Here is a 23,508-nt window from a genome sequence, read left to right as displayed (position 1 = left end):
GGCATTGTGGAATGGGTAGAGGGGAGGAGGTTAGGTTGATGCCGGATGAGATGTCGACAGCATCGAGTATGGAGCACCAAGTCCGAGAATGGAGTGCAAGAATGGAGCACGCACATGCTGTGCCATTTGTGGGAGCTCACGCACACCATCCTGTATCCCGTCTTGAGGTTCCATTGCAGGAACAAGGACCGGCTGTCGCCGCCTTGCAAGTGAGCCGGGCTGCGCCTTCTTTCCAAGCCCGGTCGGTTGATTTCGATCCGATGAGTTCGTCCTGTAAGACTGCTACTGCCGTAACTGGCCATGACCAGCATGGGTATTACCTCTCATGCAGCATCATCACTCGTGCTATACAGCAAGGCAAAGACAGGGCAAAGACAGGGCAAGGCAAGGCGAGGCAGGCCAGGGCCAGGATACTGCCGTCATCGTTGGCCTTGAGCTTGACAAGAAATCGAGTCGCACAAAGTACCTGCCAGGTACCCACGTCGTACCACATTCAACTTGTCGCTGCTGCGGCTTGTTTTATGGCTTGCTGCTTGTGCTTGTGGTCTCCACTGCAAGCGCCCAGACCCCGTCCCTAATCAATCAAGACTGCCGGCCCTGCTCGCACCAAAATAGCGAGCCTCCTTCAATCGAAAGGCACCGGCATCTCATTTTCTTTTTCTGCCAGTTGCTCCTGGAGAGCTCCCCAAGCTTACCGGGATCCCGTCACTCCTCTTTTTCCTTTTTCTACTTCGTCCCATCCATTCCCGTCTCTCTCTTTCTCTTCCATTGTCCCATCCAACGCATTGGGCCTCGCCGGCTTCGACGGAATTGACCTCTGTTGCTTTTCTTCTTGGCCTTGGCTACTTCTTTCAGCACCCAAGCTGTCGACTCAGAAAGGCTCCTCTCTTTTTTATTTTTACTTTTAATTTTTCCCGTCAACTCTCCAGGTCACGAGATTGCCGTTTTCGACGCTTCTCACACAACCCCACACACTACGCGAGACGGGCCCTGGACGTGTGTTTGAGAAGTCTGTTTCTGTATCGAGTATCCAAGAGACCGTGTCTCAGAACAAGAGTGAGACCCAACGAAGCGGCGAAACCTGAACGGCCCTGCAGCTGGACGCACTGGGTGGCGACTGCGACTTACATCGACGCTGGCCGGGCGCTTTTTTTTATGACCAGTTACCAATATTACAGCCTTACAAAGCACCAACGACCAGCATTGGAATTATTCATCCTGACCAGGGCCTCACCATCGAATTCTCGGGTGCGGCGATACACAAATTGCACGACGAGTACGCAAAAGGGCAGTCGACGACGAGCAGCCAGCGCAACTCCTTATCCGCACAACGCATTAGGCTCACGCGCAGGTCGTTGGGAATTCCTTGCAGACGCACCCGCAACGCTCATCTGTCACCAGCGTTGCTGCATATAATCGTGGAATACTTGCTCTACAACCATAGGCCATTTCTCACGGCCTGGGTCTTGGACGTTTTCCGCTTGGACCGCCTCTTTTTCCGTCTTCACTTTCGCCGCTCGATATCATAGTACAGCTCAACCGCTTGCGCCATGACATATATTGTAAGTCGTTTGATATCTGCATCCCAATGTCTCTACTGCACATCACATGCATCAATCCTTCTCGCTTCCCTGCAATGTCACTTATTCACTCCCCTCTCTCTCATGCATGTTGCATGCACTCCTCACCCATGCAGCATGTACATATGCGCGACCCAACTACAAAGCTGCATTCATTCTGCACGCTTCTCCAATAGCACCGCACCACATTCGGCACCCAACAGGTTGGCGGCTGGCATGGGCTCAGTTTCCCTTTTCTTGTTTTCGTTGCTTTTTTCCCTGCTTCCCTTTTCCCTCTCCTTGCATTGGCTGCTTAGTTAGGCTGCCTTGTCTTCCCTTCACTTGGAGCTCCGCACCATGGCTTCGTGTTGGCGATAGGTTGTGCGTGTGCTGTCGAAAGCCTTCATCATTTGCCACCATAACCGCTTCCCACTGTCAGAGCAGCTGGAATCACCACGTCATGTCTGTTGCATCTCTCTTCAAGAACGTGCACACATCTGCACACCGCTCTCAAGCAGCCTGCCCTTCCGTCTACCTGCATTACTCTCCCACGGGTGTTGCCCATCCAGCTAGCAGTCTCGCTGGAGTCCGCCAAGAGAGCACAAACATTTGCCTCCAAATCCTTCCATACATGGATAGTTACCCCATTGGACGAGTGTCCTAATCGGTAGTACAGCTTTCCTTTAGACAAAAAGGAAGAAGGACAAGAAAGAACGGGAGGAGAACCACCTGCGACACGCTTGGTCGAGGCTCAAATGGCACAAGCATTCCTGTGCGTGCTGTTGTTCCGCACGCCTCTGAACCATGCTTGATAAGGGATTGAAGGGGTACCCTTCTCAGCAAATTTCTTAACTTCACTGCGGCCCTTCATTTCATAGCAACTGCCATTCACTGAATTTCGTTCTCGTATTGATACACCCCTTCAAAAAGGCATAGTTACCCCTTCATGGTGGTAATTACTGCTTCACCCATTTTCTTGCCTATCCTAACCACGGACTCATTTACTCATACACACGGCACCTATTGGCTCACCATGGACCCCACGCGCATGCTAACCCTTCATCTGCAGCTATGTCTGGCCCATTACTGTGACATCCATGGGCCAACTCCCCTGATGGTCACCGAGGGTCTGGCAGCACCCTGTAGCGTCTGCCACGATGGTTCAGCCGCAGCAAGCGACAAGCCCCCACGCTCCGCTCCAGCTACATCGGAATCGCAGCCTCGAGCGTCTTCAGCCGCTGTTACCGACGGTATTCGAGATTTGAGCTTATCACAAGATGGCCAGTCTCCTCGCCCAGCTTTGCGTCGATCTCCCGGCACCGGTGCCAGCACCGGTAATGACGGCACTTCAGTGAGCGGCCTCGACACACCTCCCGAGAGCCCGCGGCCCTTGTCGCAGCAGCCACGGCGAGACTCGAGTTATCGTAGGACGTATGACGAAACTGTCACCCGAAAACAAGGCCCTTGTGACAATTGCGCCATGACGTTGCCCCGCAGGCAGCAAAACGCAGCGGCAGCTGGGGAAGATGCCATTGACCCGCGATCACCAACCTTGCGTACCCGTGCGCCAGCTGAGCGTGTCTTTCTCCCTGTCGACCCAGCCTCGCCCCCAAATTCGCAGTCATCTAGTGACACTGATGCGGATCACGAGCTTCCAAGGCAGCCTCGCAGTAGGAGAAATGTGTCGTCTGTCAGTTCTAGGACAACATCGTGCTCCAGCAACTCTACGACCTCGGAGCGTCATCCCAGTCATGTGCACTACGTGGATTATACATCGACTCATGAACCAATCCTACCCGACTCCTTTTCTCTGATTCGTGCCTCATGTCTGCGAGCTTTGTCTTTTGAAACTCTTCCGCGAGCTCCTTCGACCGCCACCCCAGCCTCTTCCCCCCAGCACCACGGCTCGCCATCCTTTGTCACCACACAAAGTGCAGGCTCGGCCGCGTCGGGTGGTGCCATCTTCTTTGGCGATTCGTTGGCTGGGTACACAACTGCTTACATCTTTCGAATCCCTGACGTCCACGCCCGAGGCCACAAACGAGTCTATGCCTTCTTAGCTCTTAGCACCCACAAGGAGAGACTAGCCATGAAAACATTTGCCGGCGTTTCCTCTGCCTTTCGGGAGCTTGCTACCTGGATCCAAACGCTTGCCGAATCCGAGGCTGAGCGAACTGCAGAATCTTCTCCTATTGGCAGCGTCTTGCAGAGTGGTGGACCTGCCAGCCATGTGGCATCATCGTCCACCATTGACGCACCGAATGTAGACCGCAGCGGCAGTAGCTTTCTGACCGGAGGCAGCGGCTTCACCAGACGCATGGGAGGCCCTGGCGGCGTCTCCTCGCTCAAGGCCCGCGGCCTTGCGGAACTTGTCGGACAGCCAGACTTCTTCATCACTCTGCACAAGAAATTCGTGCAACTCTTGTTTGAAGTAGGCGTGTCCTTGAATTCATAAATGGAGCGAAGGCTCCACGCCTCTGCGCTGCGCAATCACCCAGGTCCCCCTACTTGTACAATGTTTTTCTTTCCAATAGTTTCTACTGATACCCGCCGAACGGCACTGCGAAGCATCATTCAGGGGGGATCCGGGGATTTACACGACTTGATTTATTCCACAACTGTCCCACGAGGCACAATCTCGTGCTTTTTGATACCGTGTTCATTGTCAGCATAGCACCGGTGTTTGTCCTTTTCTTGTTTACACGAACTGAAATGAGACGTATTGAATAATGTTAACGCGAGCAAGCTCGACCATAACATTTTAACGTCTAGGGGGGAAGGGTGTCTTTTCTTTTTGCGGTTTTCATCATTTCATTTCTACAATTGTATTGATTTATCCTTCTGTTTGCAACGCGATGACTATGATACTGTCTTATTCCCTCAGGTCAATGGGTTGTGTGTCATTTTTAGTAGCGAGGGAAAGGATCAAGGCTGGGTGAAACAAAACGCCAAACTAATTTCATAGATGCGAATTATCGGATTGGGAAAAAATGGGAACTTACTAGGATAACCAAAAAACAATTTGCCCAAACAACAGAAAAAAAGGAACGGAGAGCGGCAGGCGCTCTCTGCTGGAAGGCTTCTACACACACGGTTTACTAGCGAGAAACGGATTCTTGATTAATTGACTCATTGATTTCTATGCTTTATTATTGTATTATGATTTGATTTTCTTTGTGAGGGCTGTAGTTGTTGTAGAATGATGTATTCACTTTTATCTACCTTCTTCGATATTACTAAAGCATTGCTATCTTCCTTGGCCAATATCTCAGTACATCAACTACTCACGGCGGCTGATTCGTCTTGTCAAGCACTCTTTTCTTTGCACATCAATGGCGTTACTAGAATGACAGGTAGAGAATTCATGACAAGTGCTGCACAGCGACGTGGACAACTAGATTCCAAACGCCGTAGCTCCATTAAAGACGGCATTAACTGCTACCTTTGTTTGTTTTTCGGTTCATCTCCCGAGGTTTGATCAATCCCTTTCTCCTCCCACCATTTCCTGCCCAGGAACTTTTTTTTCCATATTCACATTTGGAAAAAGTAGCCGCCTGTATCTAATAGTTGACAAGTTTCCCCTGTCCACCAACACCCCTCTCTTCCACTCCTTAACATTATCCCATCTCATGCCGTCAACAATAGTCGTCATCGGATAGACAATGGTAGAGTGGTTTATTTGTAGAAGTCGAATTTGTTGTCGTCGCTGGTTCCCTTGACCTGGCTTGAGTAAGCATCTTCGAGATCGGTCTGGATAATGTTGTATCTGTTCTTGCGGACGGCGCGAAGACCGGCCTCCTGCATGATGGCAGCGATGACGGCACCGGAAAGGGGGTCGTTGCGGACAATCAAGCTGTCGAGATCGACCTCGGGGGCCAGGCTCATCTTGCTGGCAATGGTACTGAAGATGAGACGACGCTCGCGGCGATCTCTCAGGGAGGGGAACTCAATCTTTCGATCGAGACGACCGGGACGCAGCAGGGCGGGATCCAGGGTGTCGGCACGGTTCGTGGCCATCATGACTTTGACGTTGGATGTCTGATCGAAACCATCCATCTGGTTGAGCAGCTCGAGCAGAATACGCTGGACCTCACGATCGGCACCGGTCTGGGCATCGAATCGCTTCGTGGCAATGGCGTCGATTTCGTCAATGAAGATGATGGCGGGCGAGTTCTCGCGAGCCATGCGGAAGACGTCGCGGACCATTCGGGGACCTTCTCCCAAGTATTTCTGGACGAATTCTGAACCAACAACACGAATGAAGCTGGCAGTTGTAGAGTTGGCAACGGCCTTGACAAGCATGGTCTTGCCAGTTCCGGGCGGGCCATACAGCAGGACACCGCGAGGAGGGTCGATACCGATCTGCTTGTACAGATCAAAGTGTGTCAGAGGCAACTCGACGGCCTCTCGGATTTCCTGCTTCTGCATGTCCAAGCCACCGACGTCGGCATATGTCACGTCAGGCTTCTCGTCGGCGCCAAGCATGGCAATGGAGGAGTCGGCTTCCGGGGGGAGGATGTCGACGAGGGCGTTGGAGTGTCTGTGCAGGGCAACTGAGGAGGAGGGCTTGAGCAATTCGCGGTCGAGGGTGGATAGGATGCGGACAACATAGTTGGAGCCTGTGCTTGACTGGACAATGCCGGTGCTGCAGAGGGGTTAGATGAGTAAACTTTGCAGAAAGTGGTTGAGTTGGGGAATTGATTTACTTCTGATCGATGGCCTCCATAAACTGGCCGATGACGAGGGGTACGCTCTGGATTCGCTTGATCTCCTCCTGAGCTCGTACTAGTTCTCGCTTCAAACTCCTGCGGGGTGGAATCGGAAGAGTCAGCTTTCAGTTCGGGCTGTGGGAGTGGTGGATGAAGGTTTTCATATGGTCCAGGGGCGGAATCGAACCTTTGCTCGTCTTTGATGTACTCCTCTTGAAGCTGGATATACCTGGAAATGTAGTTAGTGGCCGTAGTTCCAAACGATGATATCAAGAGTGGCGCTTTGCACGGAATGGCACGGCAAGGGGGGAAGCATTACTCCAACTGCCTCTGAAGCTTCTTCAGGGTCGCATAGTCATCCTCGCCGTCGGTAGGCAAACCCTCGAAGTCATCAATGTTAGGAATGGCTGAGGGGGCGGCCTTCTTGTGAGGTGGCACCGTGGTGGCCTGGCTTTCCACGAGGACGTCGCCCATGATGCAGGTCGTGGGGCTTGGGGGCCGGTGCTGGCTGCGATTCGGAGGTACTAAGATGGAAGAGAAGAAGAAGCAAAAGATGAGTGAGACGGTGTGAATCGAAGCGGGAGTTCAGTGGTTGGTTGTTGTGTTGCGATGCTGAGATACAAAGATTCCGGCGATTGTTAGCCAGCTACTTCGTTACGCAACCAAAGCTCCCAGCTACCAGGCGTCAACAGCGAGACGCAGCCTTCCCTGGGGTTGCTTAGTCATGTCACGTGGTATGCACGTTATCGCGATAACAACTTGAGACTGGAGCTTGTGCTTGCTTAGGTACCTTGTACTTTGTACTCCGTACTCTGTATCAGACAAAGACGGACTCAGTGGACTGATTTCACGCTAAGGCCCAATCCGGCACCTTGGTGAGCAAGGCGGGGCTCTACTGGCTGAATGTTAGTGCTTGCATCAATGAGTGCCTAAAACCAGCCCGATCCAGACGGCTCCAAGTACACTTGCTATGAGTTCACTACCAGGACAGTACTTGGCTTCGGATCGATGAGCTGTAAGAAAGCACAGCTAGCCACGGTGAAAAGGCAAAGGCCCCAGCCCAGCCCAGTGCAGCCCAGCCCAGCTCAGGCGACTTCAAGCCCTCCGATTGGGCCTCAGCCATAGCGCCGTCTTGCATCGGGCGTGGGGAACACGCTCCCTGTCGAGCTACCTGGTACTTGCCATTGGTAAGGATCCGCACCAGCCGTGACAACTGGCTCTAATGCTACGAAGGTACCGCTGCCCAGCGCGCGATAAGGCATCACGGGATGATGATCCGTCCATACCTCCTAGGCGTGAATCAGACTCCGGCCTGTGACAGACAGCCACTGCACTGTACAGGCATGGGCATGGACCCAGCGCCAACGTCGAGGTACTGGTTACCCGCGGCACTGTGCATGGCGCCCGCATTCCGCCATCGGGCAATGTAGCTGTTACTTGTCGTGCTCTTTCCCCTTCCGATCGCCCACTGTCTGCGATGTACTGCCTACATGGGGCCTACATGAGCGCTGCCTTACATGTCATGTACTCTGGCGTACAGGAACCGTCACAGCGCAGGAAAGTTCCGGAGTCGTGCACCGTCTGCAAGAACAAGGTTTCCGCAACTAGGTACCGCCCAGGTAGTCTGTACGCTGGCTTGGGAGCTGCTTCACAGTGATTAAGGCTGCCGTTCTCCAAATCCTGGGATGCTCATCTCGCCTACCTTGGCCTTCTTCGTCACACTTTCGTCTTTTGGCCTCACACCACTCTCGCAACGATCACAACGCTTTTCCCACGCCGCTGTCGGCATCGCAAATCCTGTCCGCTTCCGCCTGGATACTGGTGACTGACTTGTTCATCTATTGCCTGCCCTATCGTCTATTTGCCCCTCTTGGCCCTGCTGTTCGGTTCATTCCGGTGCACTCGACTTCGTTTCATTCTTCCGACTCCCCTCTTCTGCGGCATTCAACATTCACCCAGACTTGGCCCAGCTGCCCTCGCCACCCTCGTCCTCGGCCAAGCATGTCCTCGTCAATCAAGATCCCGGCAGCACCATCGTCCATGGCTCCGAGATACAGCCTCTCAGCCGAAACGGTCGGCAGCTCGTCCGACAGCTCCTACTCCAGCTCGCCGTCGCCCTCGTCACCACCAGCCTCTCCCAGCAGTAAGGCAAAGGGCAAGGCAAAGGCCGTGGCGCTCGACAGCCGCCGTCCAAGTCTTTTGAGTACGCCTACCTCTCTACCTCATTCTTGTGCCCCAGCAGTCCATGCCATGGCCGGCCAAAAGAGCTTGCCAGTCAGCATAGCCTAATACGCCGTGTCGTCCGTCTTTGTGTTGCACCCGTTTGCTGACCACGTTGCACAGGCCCGGCTCTCTCCAAGCAAGAGTCCACCGTTATCAACATTGGGTCGCCTGATGGCCCTCCCCGGCTCGTAGGTTCCCTTGCCGCCCTTCTCTGGTGTAGATGTGCTGACGCTGAGTCATTACTAGATCACCTACCTGTCGTCGGCCCAAGGCTTCATGTGGAACCCTGGTATGCTCCCCAACACCAACCGGCTTAAGCGGACGACGGGCCAAGTAAACGAGTGACTAACTTGGCATGTTCATTGTAGAGATCTTCCTTCCCTCGTACATCGACTGCGACTACGTTCCTCTGGAGAACAGGCGAGACCCCGTACATGAGATCCACCTCACGGACGAGGAGATTGAGAATATGCTTCCGCACTGAGCATATCGCCTTGCCCTTTTATCATCACGCACCATACCCGGTTTTCTCTCCCTGGGACACTGAATCATCTAGATATCCCCCCCTTTTCTATTTTTATTCTCACGAGATGTTTTCTTGACTTTGTATTCACCAGTGTCGGTCTGTACCCGACGGCGTCTGGAGGTTTTGGGACTTGTTATCGGTTGGCCTGTTTTTGTTTTCTCGTATTCAGTGTACATTCCAGGCAGGAAGTGGTGTGTCGTGGAAGGTGAACAGCCTGGTATTACTATTCTTTGGAGGGCAGTGCCCCCGGGCCGCTTGGCGTTTACGTTCGCATTTGGAGGAGTATGCTGCGGCATTGATACTGGTTCCGGTATGTCAATACGGTATTTACGGATTATTGGTTTTGGGCCCCTCGGCTGGATTGGAAGTTGGGGAGGCACCTGGGGTGTTTTGCACTTTGTTTCGTCATGGAAATAGGTTAGGTAGCTAGATAGGTATAATTTCTACTCATGTATTTTGCACGGCTTGTGCTGGGCTGCAACGTGCATACAGATAGGGTATGACCGCGTCGATTCAAGTTACTTCTGTGATGGGGTTTGGTGTTATAATTCAGACTCAAACCCTGTCAGAAAAGGTTTATACCCTGGTAAAACTTTGTCCTTATCTAAAAGCGCCGATGCTTTTGTGTAGATGCAGAATCAAGTCGTCCGTTGTCTTTTTGTTTAGTATATAAACTATGGATGTCACCGAAGCCCAGCAGTTTAAGCGTCGGGCTGCCCCGCATGCCGCCGGGGGACCACTAAAGCCCCTCCACTTGGTACCGCCCAGCACTGGGTGCTGCTGAAGGTACTTGCCAGTGAGTGAAACTGGGTGGAGGCCCTTTACCCCACAGAATTGCACCCTGTGACGGTCAAAGTACCCAGTACTTGACTCAGAGGCATAAGGGGGATCGGAAGCTTCGCTCATGCTCCGAATTCGGGTCTGGAAACGGCGGAAGTCGGCTTGTGTTACTTCTTGATGGCAAGATTCAAAGATAAGAAGTCATTGTAGTATGAACAAGGCTGGGAGATGCTTTACAGTGGATAGATGAAACCCTTTTTCTTTTTTTAAACAGTGCAAAGTTTGGTGTTTGGAAATGAAACCCACATAGAGCTGGAGAGCATAAGCCCACATGACTGAGACACTTTTGCGGATTGGCATTGGAAATGTCATGTGCAACGACGCGAGTAAAAGCCGCATGGAGATGAAGGTTGAACTTGAGTCAGTTTGGTGGACGAGGGGAGAATGACTCTATTGTTCATATCATTTCCATTTACAAATGCCCTTTTTAGTTGGATTTCGAGAGAAGATGGGTAGATTGTAGGAGAGCAGATTTGAGCGTTATACCTGCTTGCTCTTGGTACGCCGTACCGCAGCAGGTTCAGCAGAGTACTAACCTATTTGCCTATATCCTGTGTGAGTACTATGAGGTGGTGCCCATGCTTCTACTGTAGGAGTGTTGGTGCAAATGCAAGGGTCTTTGAGCCGATAACCTTGATGGCTGCCTTAGTCCCAGGGCTGATGCGTGTGCTACTGGTGGTTTCTGTTTGCACCCATCTAGTACGCAGTACCATCTACCTATCACGGTACATGAAACACTGATCCCGGCATCTTTTGTCTCTGGACTGGTTGTCTACTTGGTATCATCCAAAGATCTTGAGACAATTTTAGTTGCTGTTGGTAGCGGTAGTACTTATTACATATACACGCTTGCACCCAATCTAACATTCTCGCTTCTATATTTATACAAGAATAGAGGTCCTTGCTGCAATACTCCCTTAGTCTTGCATCAATCCGATGAGTTGCGAGAATGCGTAGCAACAGACGGCATCAACTAACAGCCTCAATAAGCCTCGGCACTTATTCAAGGTGAAGCTGCCCCAATCACCCCCACTCTTCACCGAGCCATTCAGAGGGTACGTACCGGCTAGCTTCCAGTTCACCTTGGGCGGTTTCTTTTTTGGTGGCAGCTCTCGAGATAAGATTATCGATTTCGATCTCAATCCATCCCACCAACGCGACAACACCACACGCGTTTGCGCCACCATAAACGCCGCCTTATTGAACCTCTTCCGCCTACGAATCCATTTACTGTTTGTTTCCTCATCCTACAGGCATTACAAAATCTTGCTCTTAGGACAGGCAAGGCAGACTTGGGCAGATGCTCCTCCTAATGGACGCATAACACAACAGAAGCTACTACGAAAAAAAGAAGAAACAAGAAAAGAAACGAGTCGCATATCATCTTTCCCAGCACATGGATTCCGAGTCGGTCGTTTCGCAGGTCCAGCGCAAGATCGAGCTTCAGAGCCCCGAGGACCTCGCCTACCTCATCACCAACGTCCGCAATGCGGCGGTCGAGCACCTCAACGAAGCGTTTCCGCCGGTCGAGGGCGCCGAGGAGGATGAGTTGCGCATTCAGATCGAGTTGCTCGTAAATGAGGTAATGTATTACTCTTAGGGAGGCAGAGATGGCACAGAAGAAGAAGAAGAAGAAGAAGAAGAAGGCAACACAGGACAGAGTAGAAGAAAAAAAAGTACAAGACAGAAGAAGAGTTGCTGACATTGCGACCAACACCCAGTACATCAACAAAACCTTCTCGCTGGCCGCGCCCAACCTCATCATCAATGGCCTCCCCGTATCGCCCGACGTCCTCAGAGGGTCTGCGTCGACGCCAGACACCGTCTACGAGCCCTTCGACACGCGCAAGCGCCGCCAGGTCGCCGACCTCATCACGCAGGAGGAGAAGCTGCTCGAGGACGTGGCGGCGCTCAAGCGCTCCGTGCCCGCCAAGGTCGCCGCCGACCACGCCGAGCGCGTCCGCGCGGCCATGCGGCAGGACGACGACGACCTCCACGACCGGGTGGCCAGGGACGCTGCCGCGGCGCAGCGCGAGGCCGGCTCGCTGGGGGTGGCCCAGCTGCAGCGCCAGGAGGGCGTCGAGGCCGGCTTCAAGAGCGCCGTTCAGGGGCTGAACCGGCTCAAGAGGGACATGCCGGCCGTCGTGGCCAAGATGGAGCGGGCGAGGGTCGCGGGCGAGTACGTCGTCACCAAGGGGCGGTGATGATGCATCAGAAACGACAAAAAACAGGCTCTGTACGGGATCTACAGGTGGGCGTGCGCGCCGCTGCCCACCGCCATGTCCCATGTGCCTCCGTCCTGGTATTTGATTCGGGCATTTTTTTACGACTGTTTTTCTTTTTTGGCTACGAGTACAGTATTAGCACCCAACTAAAACCAAGTGGGATTCCTGCCGGGGGGTATGCGTTCAGGCGTCAAGGGCATAAACGACGATGTTCAGATGACTTTTTACGGGAGCAAGCTGTTGGCTAAGGCGATGAGCTTTTCTTGTTCATGCTTCTTCATCGCATTTCGTGTTTTTCCATGCTTTATCCATTCTGGATCTTTTTCGTTTTTTATAATTGATTTTTAAGCATGCTTTTCTTTTCTTCCCCTTTATTAATTCGAGATGAAGGAAATTACACCGCGTAAGCAGACAATATTGTAGAAATGGGGCGGAACCTAGAATCTATTGAAATGCTCTATTGATTTCAATTAGGGGGGAACGAGAACGAGCTGCCCTGTTCGGTACCATTGAACGAAATGGCATGTGGTATTTCATGAAATAGAGAGAGCAAAGGTGGGATTCGAGGCAGTACAGTCAACATCAAAAACCTCTTACAAGTATACGAAATTCTGTTGAATAATTCAAAGTGCTACCTAGTAGCTGTCCCTGCTCCCTCCTTTATGTATCCCTCTCCCTTCTCCCGTCTAAGACCCATCTTCCCTCTTTAGCCCATTGTAATAATTTTTCTTCCGTCAGATGCCTTCTGCTCCAACAACCTATTCTTGCGAGAAAAGACACAAAACGAACCATCTGAGCTTCTCAGAGTAATGTAATGCTTCTCCCAAGCACACCCAATACAAGCGTATTAAAAAAACAAGACCAACAAAAAACATTAAAACGCACTATCCCATCTAAGCCGCAGCAGGGGCTTCCTCAGCCTTCACCTCCCACTTAGCAGGCTTGGCCCACTGAGGGTCGTGCCATGGGCCAGCATCGCTGTTCTCGCAGCCACCCTCGCAGGTGCAGGTGCCGCCAAACTCCTTGGGGATGTTCTCGGCGGGGATGTGCTTCAACAGCTCGCTCTGGTAGCTGCTGCCGAGGATGTTGATCTTCTTGACGGTGACGGGGTCCAACCAGCCCTTGACAACGCCCCACACGGTAGAGAATCCCCAGGGAGCGTTGATGAGGAACAGCTTGCCCAGGCGCTCGGGGTAGTAGTTCTGGGAGATGACAGAGGCCTGGCGGACGTACGAGTACACCTGGGGAACCTTGGTCAGGGTGACGCCCTTGAGGTCCATGATGGTGCAGCACGTCTCGAGGAGGTGGCCGGCCTTGCGAGAGCAGGCGGGCAGACGGGGGTCAGCCACGCGCTCGTATTCGACAGCAAGGTTGGTGAGCATGCGGTCGGCGGTCGAGATCTTGTACATGGCATTCAGGTCAATGCCGCCGAGGGTCTCGATGTAAACGGGGCGGCCATCCTAGTAAAGCCAGATTAGCGTCTGCGCAAAAGGGGAGCCCCGCGGTTCCTTTCGTCATCTCACATTGTCAATCTTGTGGTAGAATTGCTTGTAGTACTTGGAAATCTCAGGCTTCTCAGGGTAGTCCCAGGTGGGGAGGATCTCGTCGAGCTTGGTCTCCTTACGCCACTTCTCCGTCTCGATGAACCTGATGGCGGTCAGAATTAGACACCAGCGGCGTCGGGCGATGCGTCAGGGGGGACTCACATCTGCTTGGCGAGCTCAACATCGAACTTTCGCGCTCGGAGGAATCGCAGCTACACATCGTGACAGGTCAGCCTTGTCCTGTTTATCCTTCTGCCATAGCCGAGCCTGGCTCAATGCCACAGCCCAGCTTAGGGGGAGAAGAGGTTCCATACCAGAGTCAGCGTGTCCAGGCGCTCGGTGAGGCCCTCAGCCTCGAGCATCAGGCGCAGCTGGTGGACCTTAGCCTGCTGCTCGGGAGTGAGGTTTCCGGAATGACCCTCCAGAGGCTCGGCCGCCTCAATGGGGTAGTCATAGTGGTCGTATTTCTCGCTGAGTTCTACGGGCGCCATGGTGGGGGATGGTTCTGTGAGGGGTTACGGGGGCGAAGTTAGAGTATGGGATACGGGATATAGAATATGGTCTGGAGGGAAGAGGAAGAGGAGAGGAAAAGTTCCAGACGCCCGGCGAGCAAGATGGAAATTATATAAAAAGGGGAGGAGGTTGAAGGAGAATCCCTGGCTGAATGGGGTTGGCAACGTAACTTGTAATTACCACTGCCTTTACGGCGTGGCGGTATAAATGCTAGCGACGGGTGAGCTGGCGCGTGGAGACTTTGCCGGCGTCAAGGCGGTGTCCCGAAGCGGGCTAGCGCAGGTAGGTCGCAGAGAGCAGCCCAGCACCAGCCCAGCAACGGGCAGCCTGTTGCTGTAGAATCACTCTTTGCATGTGACTTGTCACATGGCGATAACAGATCTTCGACAATTCCACATCTAGAACCTGCAGGGCCAGAGCCAGCATCTTCTGTCTTGACTGATCCCTGCACCTCGGCGTCATCATCCAACGGCAATCCCAAAAGCAAGGGCCCTTCGACTCGCTCGCCTTTTTCTTCTCTTCCATGGCGAGCAAACCACCTCCGCCATGAGGACTTCTCCGCTGCGAATCAGCGTCAATGTCGCTGCCCGCCAGATTCACAGCCTCGTCCCTGCACCACGCCCTCGCCGATCGTTCCACCTCACCACGCCCGCCAGCTTGCCCCGGAAGCGCAACTTTTTCACGTCGAACCCATACCTCTCCTCGCAACCCGGCAGCGACGATGCGAAGCCCTACCCGTATCAGGGCCAGGGCCACGATCAGGAGAAGCCCGGCCCTGCCAATGCCTCTCCGGTAGCCAAGCGGAAGCCCACCAGGGCCACGCCGACCAAAAATTCGCTGCGCCGAGTCGCCATCATCGCCCAGCAGCCGAAGCGGGGCAGTCAGGGCAGCCCCGGCATCGACGCTGCAGAAGCCGATCCATCCAACATGGTCAGCGCGACATGCATCGCCGAAGCTTTCAACATGCCCATGGTGCTGGAGATTCTCTCGTCGCATGGCTTCGCAATTGACCCCGACGGCACCCGCTTCGACGCCGCAGAGGTTGTCCATGCGCGAGGCGTCAATGGCGGCGACATCTTTGTCTTCCCCTCGGGCACCATTGTGACGTGGTCGCTGCCCCCCGACGTCGTAACGAAGCAGATCCTACGGGCCGCCGAAGAGCCCCACGCTGAATCGCTGCGCGAAGTCGAAGACCTCGAGTTCACCACTGACAACGGCCGGGAGACGAGCTCGCTCAAGGGCGACGTCGTCGTGCTGGGGACCCGCAAGGAGCACAAGGACGGCGACTTTCTCGACACGACGCTCGCCAAGATTGCCTTTGCGTCGGGCCTCGCCCGCAGCACGAAGCTGGCCGTCCTCGAGTCTGCCCTCACCTCGTACTTTGAGAGCACCAGGAACATCCCGGCCCTCCTGTCCCAGGGGACCGGTGTCCCGCTCAGCCGCAAGTTCATCTTGCAAAAGACTGGCGAGCTGCTCAGCCTCCGCGCCAAGCTCAACCACTACTCGGAGCTCACGGACAACCTGCCCGACATATTCTGGGACAGCAAGTCGGAGCTGGGGCTCGAGGGCTACTACGACCAGGTTGGCCGCGCCCTCGACGTCAACGTGCGCATCCGTGCTCTCAACCAGAAGATGGACTACGCCCAGGAGATTGCCACGGTCTTACGCGAGATGTCTAGCGAGCAGCACGGCACCCGGCTAGAGTGGATCATCATTGTCCTCATTGCCGTCGAGGTCGTCTTCGAGCTGAGGAGGATTGTCATTGAGTATAATGAGAAGGCGCTGGCCAGGGAGCTGGGCACTGAGATATAGTCGCATCTCTCTCTCTACTGCAAATTTCGAGTAATACTTGATACACCCGTAGATGACTTCTCTCTGTCCTCCCCCTTTTTTTCACTGCCTCCCCGCCCCTTTTTTTCTTCCATGTCCTTTTTAGCTTGTATTAGTACGACCTTTTTTTGTATATGCGAATCTCGCACATCATTATTTTGCGACACTTAAAATTGATGATCAGAAGGAAAAAGATCATCTGGGATAGAAAAAACGACATGGATTACGAAACGATACCCCCCTCAACTCTGTTATAGACAAAATTCATCTCACGCCATCGCATTTATTGCCATATCCACACAAAGTCATTTAATGCGAAACACTGCTCAATTCCTTTAAAGATTCACTTCCATCGTTACTATACAGCCTCGCAAGAAAAAAAGAAAAAAAGTAAAAAGTAAATTTCGTCCCAGGCCCACTAAAACATGATATTCTGCTTGTGAAGCAAAAAAATAAAAATCCCTCCTTTCTGGTGTCTATTGAACCCCAATATTTGTCCAACAATATTTCATACACTACAAGTAAGAAGAAGAAAAAATGAAAAATCCATATCCTTCCCTGGCCGCTTTTTGTTGTCGTGGTTGTCGTCTCCAGCGGAGCAAAAAACCTCTCTTCCTAACCTCCTGTCCTTTTCTCTCATGTTGTGCAGTCCCATAAAGCGAAAGAGAGAGAGAAAATAATGATGAATGAATAGAACATGTCTAGAAGCCCTCCGTCTCTTCTAACTAATATTAGTTAGATAGGCTTTCATGGGGCTATGCGCAACCATGCATGACCTTGCACTCAAATCTCATATCATAAGTGCCCAAGTCTACATGACGATCTTTTTCAAGGTTCCTCCAGCCTCATAAACGGCATCTTCCTCACGGGCTGCCTCTTTGTTCTCCCCCACCCCCGCCATCTCATCACTTCCCGTAAAAAAAGAATAAAAAAGGAGGATAAAAAAAGGTATTAAAAGTAGTCAAGCCATTTCCCCCATATCAACACCCCACATCCCCCAAGGTCTGGGAGATTAGCCCTTTGCATTATCGTCTTCGAAAGCGTACCATCATTCTCTTCAAGTTCTTTTGCCGAAAACTCCTTTATACGAACCCTAGCCCTCTTAACGCCGTTCAACAACGCCAAAGGTGTTGCCAGTCACAAAGCGTAATTGCCCCTTCCATATCCGAGACGTTTCATTTCATGACTTTTTACCTAAAATTATGAAGTCGGTTTGCGCTGCAAAGTAGGGATGACGGGCACAGGCACAGGAGTCACCTTGTAAGGCACATGTCCCGTTCCTGAATTACCGTTCACTCCAGACTTTGGAGGCGGGGGCGTCTGTGGTTTGTTCTGGTTAGCCACGGTCGCCCGAATGGCCGCGAGCCGACTAGCATCGACTCCCATGCCTGCGAGGCCCGAGGGGACGCCACCTTGCGACAGCCTGTCAGTGAACATGGCCGATCTCTCTTGGGCTGCCACACGAGCCTTGGCCTGGTCCAGTATCCGCTGTTGCTGAGCCTCAGGGATGACGGTATGGTATCCAGTCAAGCCGGGACTCTGGGTGTGGGTCCCGGTCTGGCTCGAGCCGCTTGGAAACCTGTTCATCTGGCTGGCCATGGTTGGGGCTGGAGCCGAATATCCCTGATTCTGCGGCACGACAGGCGATGGGCTGAAGTTTTGCCGGTTTCCCACTTGAGGGGACATGGTCCTGGCTGGGATCGCACCCGGACTATTAGTGTAGGCGCCGTAGTTTGGGGGCACTGGCGAGGCTGGCTGATGCTGGTAGTTTGGCTGGAAGGTGTATCTCGCATTCGGGGTGCCTTGCTGTGGCATCTGTCCATAATTTGGTCTCTGCTGGGTCGCATACTGTTGCGGCAAGCTTTGATGGCCGTATGGGGTTTGGGCTTTGGCAAGCTGGGTGGCATACTGATTAGGATAGCCATTGGTACGGGTATACTGGTTCGGCTGTGGCCTTTGCTGGTGAGGAGCTGGCGGCCCCAGGTTGCGAGGCTGCTGGTAGTTGGGGGCTGGTGCAGGGCGGTAATACTGAGGAGGCGGAGGGGGTGCAGCCCGATTCGGCGTGACATACTGGTTCGCCGCCGCCGCCGCCGCATACTGGTTAGGATACGGAACGGCGGAGATACTGGGCGTACGTTGCTGTGGGGGTCTGACGTTGGCCTGTGCCGCTTGGGCAGCCTGCTGTTGCGCTTTGAGTCGGGCTTGCGCGCTCGCCTCATCTTCATCCATCGTGCCCTTGTATTGGTCGGTGTGAACCATGATCTTGGTGCTGATGAGGAGATCGTCTAGCTGGTCGCCGTTAAGCTTGGCCACCGCGTAGGGTGGAAGCGTCTTGATGATGAGTGCCAATTGAGCCTTGAGCATGTAGTAAGTAGCATGTTCTTCTTCCGAAGGCTGAGGCCCGGCATTGGCCAGCATGTCCCCATTGACAGGGTCGCTGGACTGGCGGTTTTGTGAGTTGGGCAGCGTCAGGTTGCGGATGCGCTGGTAAGAGGCTAGAGTCTCGATTAAATCGCTGACCTCTTCAAGGATTTCGTCGGCCTCCTTGTCCTGCTCGTCGTGCTTGGATCCCATGATGTCCTCTAGGGAGGGATCAATGACGGTCTCATCCCAGTTGTCAATTGCGTCTTGCACCGCTGATTCGTCCACCTCCATTGATTGGGTTTCATCGACGGGTTCTGCCTCTTGGAGGTCACCATAATATTCAACCTCAATCATTCTCTGGAAGCTCTGCTTGCCGCTGCGCTGCCACCAAATCCGGCCGGCAACGCTGGACGGCACTACTGCAGCGGCATCATCCTTGCACGGTGCAAATGTGGAAAAGGCCCCTCGGAAAAGAGTTTCCATCTCCGACATTTCCAGCTCGGAAAGTGATGGCTTTCGACCGGCAAGGCTTTGCGCACGTTCATGCTGCTTCGTCTTTGTCTGCCACGAAGGCGCCGCCTGACTGTAGTCTAGATAGTATCCTGTAGACAGTTTTGTGTTAAAGTACGAATTGCCCCGATACCGGGAGCTGTCGGTTAAGTGGGGATGATAGAAATCCAACCGATTTCCCTTGGCCTGTGTTTTCGGTTGCTTTGGCGGCTGGAGAGGCGGGAGAGGACGCGGCGGAGCAAACAGCTCGCCGAGAGTTTGCGTCCGGTCCTGAGGATTGGAGGGAACAACTCGGGTGATGGACACGCCCGGCGGGAGGTTAACGTCGGACAAGTCGACATCTTTGGACAGCGGTAAGCTGGAAAACAAGCGCCTTTCTTGAGGCGCATAACCGACAAGCGATAAAACCATTTCGCTCTTCTCCGAGGCAGTATGCGACTCGGCCTCTCCGTTTGCAGGCTCCTGTCGCGTTTTCGGATATGCTTTTTCGCGGCGGACGAGGTCCGAGGCTCTCTCCCAAAATTCGTTGATCTGCGCAGCCCTTTTGATAGTCATAGCTCTCGCACCAGGGTTCGAGGAGGAGGAGTCCATTTCAGACAACGATGTTTGAACGGCAGAGGAGATGTCCGCTGCGATGGCATCGAGGGAGGAGTAAGCGTCAGCCGTCACCTTGTCGGCAATGGTCTGTTTGATGGGCGGCTCGACCGATTTCTGGCGCTTTGCCTGGGGTTCATCTTGAGAAGCCGGCTCTGGCGCCGGTAGCGGGAGGTCGAGGATGGAGGGGCTGATGTCGAAACTGATGTCGATGGTCAGCCTTGGATGACTTTGACTTGAAAACTGGGTGGCTGTTTGCAGGCAGTGGTGAGTAATGGGTGCAATCCGTACCTTCGCAGAGCCTCAAAGAAGGCCTTGACAAGCTCCCTGTTTTTGGCCTTGTCCTCGAGCGGCTCCGGCGTCCGGTCACTCTGGTTGTCGTCCTGGCCATCTTCAAGAACCTTGTCTACGTCGACATCCATGCCGTCGCCGGTATCGTCGCCATTGTCGCGCTTTCGCTTGCCCGACGCAACAAGCTGCCCGCTGGCAGGGCTGTCGGGGAGCGAGACGCCATTCGCATCGTCGGGCGTGGGCTGCGCCATTTTGGCTGGATGCCTCGTGTGCGTCGTCGTGGTGCTGGCCGCGCCCCGTCGCGATACGCGGTTGTAGAGGGCTGACTGGTGCTGGTGCGACTCCAAAACCTTTTCATCAAGACCCGGGTAGAGCGTCTGCATCCACCAGACGCAGTGCAATCAAACGCCGCGCCTGCAAATCGCCACGACAGGCAGCCGGAGTCGATGGTGAGCAAATTTCCGCGAATTTCTAAGCGGCTGCACGATGGATTGCCGTTGTTGAGCCTTGCTGAGGAAGAATGTGTCCTGGATCGCCAAGTACTTCCCTGGGCCAGGATCACGCTAACTCTCTCGAGGGAAAAGTCTAAAATTGCCTGCACGTGATTTCCTCGAATTCCCCCCAAGCAAGCGCCGCGCCCCTCCTGTGATGCCTCTGTGTGATGGCCGCTGACCCGCTGCGGCTCCGCTGAAAGAGAGAATCAGAGCTACCCTATGGAGAGATGGCTGCCATTGTGATTTCATTGTGAAACCGATTTATTGCTGCTTGTGTATACATACAAAGCCATCAATATCTCGATAGGTTAGTAGGTGTTACTGCTTCCTAATGCATGGAACTATTTAGTCTCTTACATGCATTGTCTCTTTATTGAATGGATGAATGAACGGTGACATCAATACATGAGCACTTACTAAAAATCCGCCTAGATAAGTTGCATGCGTCAGTAGGGGCAAAGCACCAAAAAGGTATTGGATGAAATATTCAACAGACATTGGTCCTCTGTTCATGGAGAGCGCATAGTATCTAGCCTGCTCGCACAAGGTTTTTGTTTAGCCCAAGATTGTTCTAGTTTACCGCATGGCTCCCGTTTCCCGGCCTTACCACACCAGCCCAATTTCATGTCTTTGACGTCCCGATGATCAAAATTGTCAATGTTCGGCAGTAATGCAGGGTAATGGATCCCATGCGGACTCTACTCTGCTGTACCAACCAAGCTACTTATTTAGTATGGTGCTAGTGATGCATAGGATCTTGCATCTTGATTACTACTACTCCTAGCAGGGAGTTCTTACGTATACAGACGCGGTAGCATTAGATCTGTCTGGCTGTTTCCAAGACAATACCTTACAAGACATCCCGCAATGAATAGCGTGCATACACACAACCGCTGACAGCACCCTTCAATACGAAATTAACATTCACTTGTCACTCAAAGAGTAGCATCATGCAAGAGTTTAATGGCATCGGATTAAAGCGTAGCAGCAAACTGGAGCTAATAGTATCCATTATATTACATAAATGACGTTGCAGTCTTGATCCATACTCCCCGCAATACTGTATTGCTGCACTCAAAGCTGCCCAAAATAACCAAAACTGGCTTCTGCCAACACACAAGCAGTGCTCATCTTAGATACACCCAATTCCAGCACGTCCTGTTGATTTATTTGGCCTTGGCAAGACCGACAGCGTTCTTGCCGAGATCGTAGACAGAGTAGTAGCGGCGCAAGAAAGCATCGCCAAGAATAACAAGAGGGCCAACGGGGGCGGGGAAGTCCATGCCCTGGAAGGAAGAAATGCAGTTACCTTGCATCTCAATGATGTAGTCGGTAGCAGGGAGGCTGTACTTGGAACCGGCCAGGGTGAAGCTGATGTCGGGAAGGGAATCACGCTTGGAGCAGTCGACAGTGTACTGACCGCCGAAGCCCTTCTTGGCACCGATCTGGGCATTGAGGAGCTCGGCAAGGTCAGAGGGAAGAACGTTGAGAGAAGTACCAGTGTCGAGGATGGCACCGGTGTTCTCAAGCTCAGCTTCCTGGTCACCGAAAGAAATGGCATCGAGGTCCACCTCCCAGTAGGCCTTGCGGCGGAGAGGAATGTACTCAATCTTTCCCTCGTAGTGAGACTCATCGACACCACCAAAGACGGCCTCGGAACCCTCATCGCTGCTTCCCAAGTAGAAAGCAAAGACGGGCTCGTCGATAAGCTTCTGCTTGACCATCTGGTAGAAGGGGGGGACAATGCCATTCACGGAAATGGTATCGTAACCAAGGCCAAGAATGCCATCGAAGCGGCCGAAAGCAAAGGCAAGGCCGGGCTCGCTGGTAGCCTCGGCAAAGTCCTGCTTCTCGATCTTGAGGTCACCGATGGTGACGACATCATTGGAGATGAAGCCAGTCAAGCTGCCTGATCCGTAGTGGATCTCAAAGTCGGATCCATTCTGCTTGTACGTCTTTGAAGAAGACGAATCGTACGTGGAGTGCAGGAAGCAGGCAATGCTGTTGCACGACTGGGAGGGAACCCAAAGGTTGGAGCTTCCAGTGTCAAGGACCACCTTGAAGGTCTGAGGGGGAGTACCGATGGTAATCTCGGAGAAGTCTAGCCGACGCGAGTTAGTAAACGCAGACTCTATTTGGGAAAATTTGTCGCGGTGCGCAGGTTGACTTACATTGGGCATTCATGAAGTTGGTGACGGGCACTGGGTGACCGCCCTGAACCTTGGGCACCTTGTCATTGAACATGACATCGGCACGGCTAGTAGGGCGGATGCCCATGTACTTCTGGCCGAGCTGCTGGACCTGGGACTCGATGGTTGAACCCTCCTAATGAAAGCGAAATGTCAGTCAATGCTCATGCTCGTGCTTTGGCCAGTTCACTGCGAGTTGGGCCTGTCATACCAGCTGCTGCTCGAGGGAGACCTTCTGCAGCTTCATCTTGTGGACGCCAGCTTGGGCGGAGCCAACAAGCGCCGCGGCGGCAATCAAGGCGCTCTTCATGTTGGGCGACACTTAAAGATTGATGATGTGGTTTGGGAGATGGGATGGGATGGATGGAGGATGGATGAAAGATTGATTGCTGCCAGAGGAGAGAAAGGATGACGAAGCTGCCTTTGTAGTGGCAGTAGCGGGCATTAGATAAGAGGGTGGCAGGCAGCTTAGTACTGGACCAGCTGGCCAGCGTGCTCCAGGTACCAAGGTAGCATTGGTGGCTGCGATAATCGAGAGGTCACTGGACTTGGGCTAATCAAAACAGGGCGGGCTTCTGGCCTCGTGCCACCGTTTGCGTGCTGGCCGCGCCTATTGGTGCCTGTGCTGACGACCCGATGACGCACAAGCTCCCTGCAAGGGGCGCTACCAGACGGCCGCGGAAGTTCCCTTGCACCTTAAAAGGCTGGTGGAGGTACATAGGCTTTACCCCAACTTTGTCCAGGGCCGAGCCTAACTGGCTGATGGGGCAACCGAGATCAACAAACGGTGGTCGCTGCCTCAGGCCGCGCTAAGCTTCAACGCAAGATTGAAGGTATTACTGCCAATGCTAACTCCGTACGGAGTACGATATTAGGTACCTTTTACCAGCGTCTCAGGCTTGCGCAGTATTGCTTCTCATGTTCTGCTACTTGGTCCTATCGGGTGTGTGAGGCATGGCATTTGACGGCGCTATAAAATCCTGCGCTGGCTTTGCTTCGAAACTGTATCAGAAGCCGTCTCCATCGGGTACATGTCCCTATCTACGGCACCAGTAGTGAGTTTCGACCGCAAAGTGTAAAGCAGCCCTGCGAATGAG

General features: G+C 53.3%; 8 protein-coding genes across 8 annotated transcripts; 4 read left to right on the top strand and 4 right to left on the bottom strand.

Moving 5' to 3' along the window:
- Positions 1–2,592: 2,592 nt before the first annotated feature.
- V8C40DRAFT_276182 (vesicle coat protein) lies at positions 2,593–4,014 on the top strand (the record flags this gene model as incomplete). Its single annotated transcript, XM_083220817.1, has 1 exon — positions 2,593–4,014. One exon carries the CDS (start codon positions 2,593–2,595, stop codon positions 4,012–4,014), a length of 1,422 nt encoding a protein of 473 aa, XP_083070805.1.
- Positions 4,015–4,674: 660 nt separating this feature from the next.
- Positions 4,675–7,010, bottom strand: V8C40DRAFT_250885 (proteasome regulatory particle base subunit RPT3). Its single transcript, XM_083217067.1, has 4 exons — positions 6,588–7,010; positions 6,456–6,497; positions 6,266–6,364; positions 4,675–6,204 (listed from the first exon to the last, which is right to left on the bottom strand). The coding sequence occupies exons 1-4, from the start codon at positions 6,740–6,742 to the stop codon at positions 5,235–5,237; spliced, it is 1,266 nt and encodes a 421-aa protein (XP_083070804.1). The 5' UTR covers positions 6,743–7,010; the 3' UTR covers positions 4,675–5,234.
- Positions 7,011–7,989: 979 nt separating this feature from the next.
- On the top strand, positions 7,990–9,530 carry V8C40DRAFT_250882 (uncharacterized protein). The gene is made up of 4 exons (XM_083217066.1): positions 7,990–8,471; positions 8,612–8,679; positions 8,738–8,780; positions 8,860–9,530. The coding sequence occupies exons 1-4, from the start codon at positions 8,270–8,272 to the stop codon at positions 8,973–8,975; spliced, it is 429 nt and encodes a 142-aa protein (XP_083070803.1). The 5' UTR covers positions 7,990–8,269; the 3' UTR covers positions 8,976–9,530.
- Positions 9,531–10,742: 1,212 nt separating this feature from the next.
- V8C40DRAFT_57871 (uncharacterized protein) lies at positions 10,743–12,665 on the top strand. Its single transcript, XM_083223152.1, has 2 exons — positions 10,743–11,439; positions 11,579–12,665. The coding sequence occupies exons 1-2, from the start codon at positions 11,254–11,256 to the stop codon at positions 12,059–12,061; spliced, it is 669 nt and encodes a 222-aa protein (XP_083070802.1). The 5' UTR covers positions 10,743–11,253; the 3' UTR covers positions 12,062–12,665.
- Positions 12,666–12,671: 6 nt separating this feature from the next.
- On the bottom strand, positions 12,672–14,325 carry V8C40DRAFT_250875 (CRAL-TRIO domain-containing protein). The gene is made up of 4 exons (XM_083217065.1): positions 13,941–14,325; positions 13,789–13,838; positions 13,606–13,729; positions 12,672–13,542 (listed from the first exon to the last, which is right to left on the bottom strand). The coding sequence occupies exons 1-4, from the start codon at positions 14,115–14,117 to the stop codon at positions 12,976–12,978; spliced, it is 918 nt and encodes a 305-aa protein (XP_083070801.1). The 5' UTR covers positions 14,118–14,325; the 3' UTR covers positions 12,672–12,975.
- A 258-nt stretch (positions 14,326–14,583) lies between these two features.
- On the top strand, positions 14,584–16,357 carry V8C40DRAFT_250872 (RMD1 family protein). The gene has a single exon (XM_083217064.1). It carries the CDS (start codon positions 14,686–14,688, stop codon positions 15,949–15,951), a length of 1,266 nt encoding a protein of 421 aa, XP_083070800.1. The 5' UTR covers positions 14,584–14,685; the 3' UTR covers positions 15,952–16,357.
- Positions 16,358–17,169: 812 nt separating this feature from the next.
- On the bottom strand, positions 17,170–19,979 carry V8C40DRAFT_276178 (uncharacterized protein; the record flags this gene model as incomplete). Its single annotated transcript, XM_083220816.1, has 2 exons — positions 17,170–19,639; positions 19,729–19,979. 2 exons carry the CDS (start codon positions 19,977–19,979, stop codon positions 17,170–17,172), a joined length of 2,721 nt encoding a protein of 906 aa, XP_083070799.1.
- Positions 19,980–21,175: 1,196 nt separating this feature from the next.
- Positions 21,176–22,917, bottom strand: V8C40DRAFT_250868 (proteinase A). The gene is made up of 3 exons (XM_083217063.1): positions 22,623–22,917; positions 22,394–22,547; positions 21,176–22,323 (listed from the first exon to the last, which is right to left on the bottom strand). Exons 1-3 carry the CDS (start codon positions 22,719–22,721, stop codon positions 21,389–21,391), a joined length of 1,188 nt encoding a protein of 395 aa, XP_083070798.1. The 5' UTR covers positions 22,722–22,917; the 3' UTR covers positions 21,176–21,388.
- Positions 22,918–23,508: the final 591 nt, after the last annotated feature.

Source organism: Trichoderma camerunense, assembly GCF_050948025.1.
Source record: "Trichoderma camerunense strain CBS 138272 chromosome Unknown V8C40scaffold_14, whole genome shotgun sequence".
Lineage (NCBI taxonomy): Eukaryota > Fungi > Ascomycota > Sordariomycetes > Hypocreales > Hypocreaceae > Trichoderma > Trichoderma camerunense.
This window is presented reverse-complemented; position numbering and strand designations above follow the sequence as displayed.

What these genes read in the sequence shown, in the direction of transcription:
- V8C40DRAFT_250875 (XM_083217065.1), bottom strand. Translation starts at nt 14,117, where the DNA reads ATGGCGCCCGTAGAACTCAGCGAGAAATACGACCACTATGACTACCCC. An exon ending in GCCTGGACACGCTGACTCTG is followed by an intron (nt 13,839 to 13,940) that starts GTATGGAACCTC and finishes CACGATGTGTAG; the next exon opens with CTGCGATTCCTCCGAGCGCG. An exon ending in TCTACCACAAGATTGACAAT is followed by an intron (nt 13,543 to 13,605) that starts GTGAGATGACGA and finishes TGGCTTTACTAG; the next exon opens with GATGGCCGCCCCGTTTACAT.
- V8C40DRAFT_250885 (XM_083217067.1), bottom strand. Translation starts at nt 6,742, where the DNA reads ATGGGCGACGTCCTCGTGGAAAGCCAGGCCACCACGGTGCCACCTCAC. An exon ending in AAGCTTCAGAGGCAGTTGGA is followed by an intron (nt 6,498 to 6,587) that starts GTAATGCTTCCC and finishes CTACATTTCCAG; the next exon opens with GTATATCCAGCTTCAAGAGG. An exon ending in TACATCAAAGACGAGCAAAG is followed by an intron (nt 6,365 to 6,455) that starts GTTCGATTCCGC and finishes TCCACCCCGCAG; the next exon opens with GAGTTTGAAGCGAGAACTAG.
- V8C40DRAFT_57871 (XM_083223152.1), top strand. Translation starts at nt 11,254, where the DNA reads ATGGATTCCGAGTCGGTCGTTTCGCAGGTCCAGCGCAAGATCGAGCTT. An exon ending in TCGAGTTGCTCGTAAATGAG is followed by an intron (nt 11,440 to 11,578) that starts GTAATGTATTAC and finishes ACCAACACCCAG; the next exon opens with TACATCAACAAAACCTTCTC.
- V8C40DRAFT_250868 (XM_083217063.1), bottom strand. Translation starts at nt 22,721, where the DNA reads ATGAAGAGCGCCTTGATTGCCGCCGCGGCGCTTGTTGGCTCCGCCCAA. An exon ending in TCTCCCTCGAGCAGCAGCTG is followed by an intron (nt 22,548 to 22,622) that starts GTATGACAGGCC and finishes CGCTTTCATTAG; the next exon opens with GAGGGTTCAACCATCGAGTC. An exon ending in CAACTTCATGAATGCCCAAT is followed by an intron (nt 22,324 to 22,393) that starts GTAAGTCAACCT and finishes CGCGTCGGCTAG; the next exon opens with ACTTCTCCGAGATTACCATC.
- V8C40DRAFT_250882 (XM_083217066.1), top strand. Translation starts at nt 8,270, where the DNA reads ATGTCCTCGTCAATCAAGATCCCGGCAGCACCATCGTCCATGGCTCCG. An exon ending in CTGATGGCCCTCCCCGGCTC is followed by an intron (nt 8,680 to 8,737) that starts GTAGGTTCCCTT and finishes AGTCATTACTAG; the next exon opens with ATCACCTACCTGTCGTCGGC. An exon ending in AGGCTTCATGTGGAACCCTG is followed by an intron (nt 8,781 to 8,859) that starts GTATGCTCCCCA and finishes TGTTCATTGTAG; the next exon opens with AGATCTTCCTTCCCTCGTAC.
- V8C40DRAFT_250872 (XM_083217064.1), top strand. Translation starts at nt 14,686, where the DNA reads ATGAGGACTTCTCCGCTGCGAATCAGCGTCAATGTCGCTGCCCGCCAG.